Source organism: Cladosporium halotolerans (assembly GCF_011745625.1).
Source record: "Cladosporium halotolerans strain TM138-S3 chromosome Unknown Sca217, whole genome shotgun sequence".
In the NCBI taxonomy this organism is placed as follows: Eukaryota; Fungi; Ascomycota; class Dothideomycetes; order Cladosporiales; family Cladosporiaceae; genus Cladosporium; species Cladosporium halotolerans.
The window spans coordinates 1-4,018 of NW_027191664.1; the positions used below are offsets into that span (position 1 = coordinate 1).

At 56.8% G+C, this 4,018-nt stretch overlaps 1 protein-coding gene across 1 annotated transcript; it reads left to right on the forward strand.

Annotated features, from left to right (window-relative positions):
* Window positions 1–1,387: 1,387 nt before the first annotated feature.
* On the forward strand, window positions 1,388–3,427 carry WHR41_09629 (uncharacterized protein; the record flags this gene model as incomplete). The annotated part of the gene is made up of 1 exon (XM_069378231.1): window positions 1,388–3,427. The coding sequence occupies one exon, from the start codon at window positions 1,388–1,390 to the stop codon at window positions 3,425–3,427; it is 2,040 nt and encodes a 679-aa protein (XP_069224838.1).
* Window positions 3,428–4,018: the final 591 nt, after the last annotated feature.

Consider the following 4,018-nt stretch of genomic DNA (forward strand, 5'->3'; position numbering starts at 1 on the left):
GCCGTAAGGACTTCACCACCTGGGAGCAAACGAAAATGATGGCGATGTTTTTGCGCTGTCTCAGATACGTGTGTGGAGGCCACTTGCTTGAACAGGAGGGTGCACTCTGGCACAGCAAGCGCGAGAGAACGGTCGGTGATCCACCGCGTTTGCGGCTTTGGTACGGTCTTGGCTTCAAGAACACCCTTCCTATGCATAAGTACTGCTGGATGGAGCCGCGTATAGACTGGAACACCGTCCAGTTCAAGTCGGACGTGACAGACAACGTGCTCTTCGGCAATAAGACCCTACAGGGCGAGTACCTCCGTCGCGGAAGGCAGGCGAAAGGCTTCTTCGACATCAGTCGACAGCTTGAGCTCGCGTTGGACTGGATCGGAGAGCATCGGAACAACGATCGGCTCTGCGATCGACTCGTGTCATGGATGGTACACATCTGTCTGGTGCAGTTCCGGCTAGACGTCATGAGCGCGGTGAAGGGCGAAGTCAAATCGGAAGTGCAAGAAGAGGCACTCAAGGGAGAAAAAGGTCTGTGTCACGAGTACGTCGACGAGATAATGCGCGGAGGCTGCTATTTGATGTCGGGCAACAAGACCGAGTTCAAGCAAGTATCCAGACTAGGTCACTTCCTTTTCGACTTCGACGACGGGGTGGTTAGGGAGCACTGGGAGGACAGGCCATTCAGGGTGTTATATCGACGAGCGAGGACGGGCGTCAGGATCCGGAACCGGCAGTACAAAAGGCTTTTCCAGGCAAGACTGTGGGAATGGCTTTACGAGTACCACTGGGTGTTGCCATACCCCTGCGGCAACGCACTTCTCCAGACCACCAAGACAGGAAAGCGAATGTGGTACTCAATCCAGCGCAGCGCGGAGGACGATAGACGATCGGAAAAGTGGGAATGGGCGAGGAAAGGATGGCAGGGAGGAAGGCCGAGAGAGTTCCCGGCCTGGACGAAGTGGGGCAAAGAAGAATGGCAACAGTGGATAGAGAGAGGAGGCATGTAGGTCCGTCAGGGTTGGATCAAACAGCTGGAATAGCCATGCGCTCAACTCGGTATCCCTGCGTCTCAAGATGCAACGAGGAGGAGACATGGAACGAAGCGCACGTCACATAGTGAACACATCACGACCACAAGATACATGGAGTAAACATAGGATCTTCCGACGATCCGTTACAGCAGCGTGACCACCGCGAGACGTGACCGCACGCCCGCCCTGGCAGCCCTATGGCGAATTTCGCGATCGAAACTAGGCTGTATCGGGGTTTCGCGGTCAACGCCAAGCCCAGCCTGGAATTTCGCGGTCGCGTTGACGCCGCTGCGGGCACCTGTGGGGCACCGTTGTCTCGCCGTTACTTCACTCACAACGCATCCCAATAGCGGCAAACGATGGTCGACGAAACCCCGTCCAAAAAAAGGGGGAGACCGGCAAAGTACGCCAGCCCGTCAGAGAAAGCACGCGCAGACGTGGAGCGCAGGCGTGTGCTCCGACAGAAGGAAGCCCACGACCGACGCGAGCGCTTGCACGCACAATTCTACGGCGCAAAATCGTCCGTCGTTGCTAAGCAGACGCCGAGTAGAGGACTGGACATTATATTGGAGTACCCAGGAAAGCGTGAGTACACAGAAGGGCAAGATGGACGACCTCCAACGGACCAAGCCGTAGATCTACCCCGCCAGCAATGCCAGCACGGTAGCGAGGACGATCACGAAAGTCCAAGTGCCGATACCGCACACAATAAAGTGATTCCGGATCCAACGCTATGCAGAGAGCAATCGGAGCTCGTCGAATTGGTACTCTCAGGCGCCAACGTCTTCTACACGGGCGGAGCCGGGACCGGCAAATCTACAGTCTTGCGAGCGATTATGAAAGAGCTGCGACAGAGGCACCGGCGGGTTCAAGTCGTTACGCCCACCGGTATCTCGGCGCTCAACGTCAGCGGCAGTACATACTTCACTTACGCAGGATGGAACCCCGGAGTCATGAAGAAAACGATCGAGGAGATCAGACACATGGCGATGTCGAAGGAGCGTCGTCAAAGGATAAAGGACACGGACGTACTCATCATCGACGAAATCAGCATGCTCGAGTCAAACCAATTCCGACGGTTGGATCAGGCGTGTCGTGCGGCACACCAGAACGACGTTCCGTTCGGTGGCATCCAAGTTGTCGTGACGGGCGATTTTTACCAGCTGCCGCCCGTCAAGGCGTTCCAGACTTGCTTCGAGTGCGGAGTCGAACTAAAGGCGAAGCTATTTTGTAAGGGGTGCGAGCAGCCGCCGCCGCCGGCAGATCAAACGGATACGCGGCAACCGTCGAATCCGAGGCCGCGTGAAAGTTGTTTGGGATGCGGCTTGGGATTCCAGAAGCAGTTGAAGTGTCCACACTGCAGAGACGAATCTTGCACGGATGACCAGTGGCCATTCCGCAGCGAGGTCTGGGATGAGTGCAACTTCCACTGTGTCTCGCTGGCGGAAGTGCATCGGCAGAGCGACCCGACGTTCATCGGCATTCTGAACAGCCTTCGCATAGGTGACAAGCTGGATAAACACCAGTTGGCGCTTCTAGACGGCCGGGAGGGCGATGTGGGAGAGGCGGTAGAGCTCTCTCCGGTACGACGGGAGGTCGAGCAGAAGAACTCCGAAGGCTTCCAGGCAATCCGCGGCGCGGTTCGTGCGTACAAATGCCAGGACTACGTGCACATCCAGCCGCACCACCCACATCTGGCAAACAAGGAAGAGCAGGATGGCGAGGGCAACAAGATGGGCTGCCGGGAACATCGCTTCCCACCGGTGCTAGAGACCAAGTTCGGCATGCCCGTCATTCTGCTGGCAAACATCGACGCCGGTGCGGGACTGGTCAACGGCAGCCAAGGGCGCATCGTGGGATACTCGCCGCACAAGCCACTGATGAAGCAGCGGGAACGCAAGTTGCGAGAGTCAGGCGAGTTTAGTCATTTGGAAGAGCACGAGATCGTGTCGTGGGCCCAGCAGCAGGCGGCCGAGTTCCCGTTGCCCATCGTTCGGTTCGAGAACGGGGTGCAAGTCCCGGTGTACCCGGTGTGTCAAGACACGGAGCTCGGCGACCCGCCGCCATTCAGCGTGGTGGCGCGGACGCAAATCCCACTACTCCCGGCGTGGGCGATCACAATCCACAAGTCGCAGGGGATGACGCTAGAGAAAGCGGTGGTGAATCTAGAGCACATCTTCGAGCCGCAGATGGCATACGTGGCATTGTCCCGGGTACGCGGTCTGAGGGGATTGAAGGTGGTTAGCGGAGTCGGGTTGGACGTACTCCAGGAGCGTGGCAGACTGGGTGGCGGCAACCCCGTGGTTAGGAAGTTCATGAAAGAGACGTTTGGTCCGCCAGAGAGAACGGGAAACACGGAGGACTTTTTGGGGTCATCGATAGAGGGTGACGAAGGATAGGGTTGTCAGATCGGGCGGGCATTCATGCATCGTACGGAGGAGATTTGAGGGGAGGGGGGGGGTTCGATAGCGGTAGCAAAATGAACACATCACATGTACAAGACAACGGAATAGATGTGTAAGGTCAAAGAAGGACTTGATGTTCGACGAGGAGTATCATGTTAGCAGGGCGTGAACGCGAGGATAAGTCAGCAGCGGGCGCAGGCACAAGGGTTAGGGTGGGCGAGAGCCGGTGCCAGAGGCAGAAGGGCGAAGCATATAGACGTAGCGAATCAGAAGAGGTAAAAGGCGTGATGGAAAACCCGGGAGGGGACAGCCGTTAGGCGGGCGGTTAATGGATGGCATAGAGAGGCCGGTATGGTTCGGTTGGGGCACAGGAATGGATTGTAAATGCATTAGCGTAACGGTGGTACCGGACGACCGGGTCGAAGGTGCAAAGCAGGTAGAACAAGTAGAGCATGGGCGATAGAGAGAAAGATTACGAGCACGAGGGTATTTAGGGGAGAGGTCAGAAGGCGGTGCTGGAAATAAAGTTTTCGATTGAAGACAAGGTTTTTGCGAAGGTAAGAGACGAATGTATGGTGGTTCGTC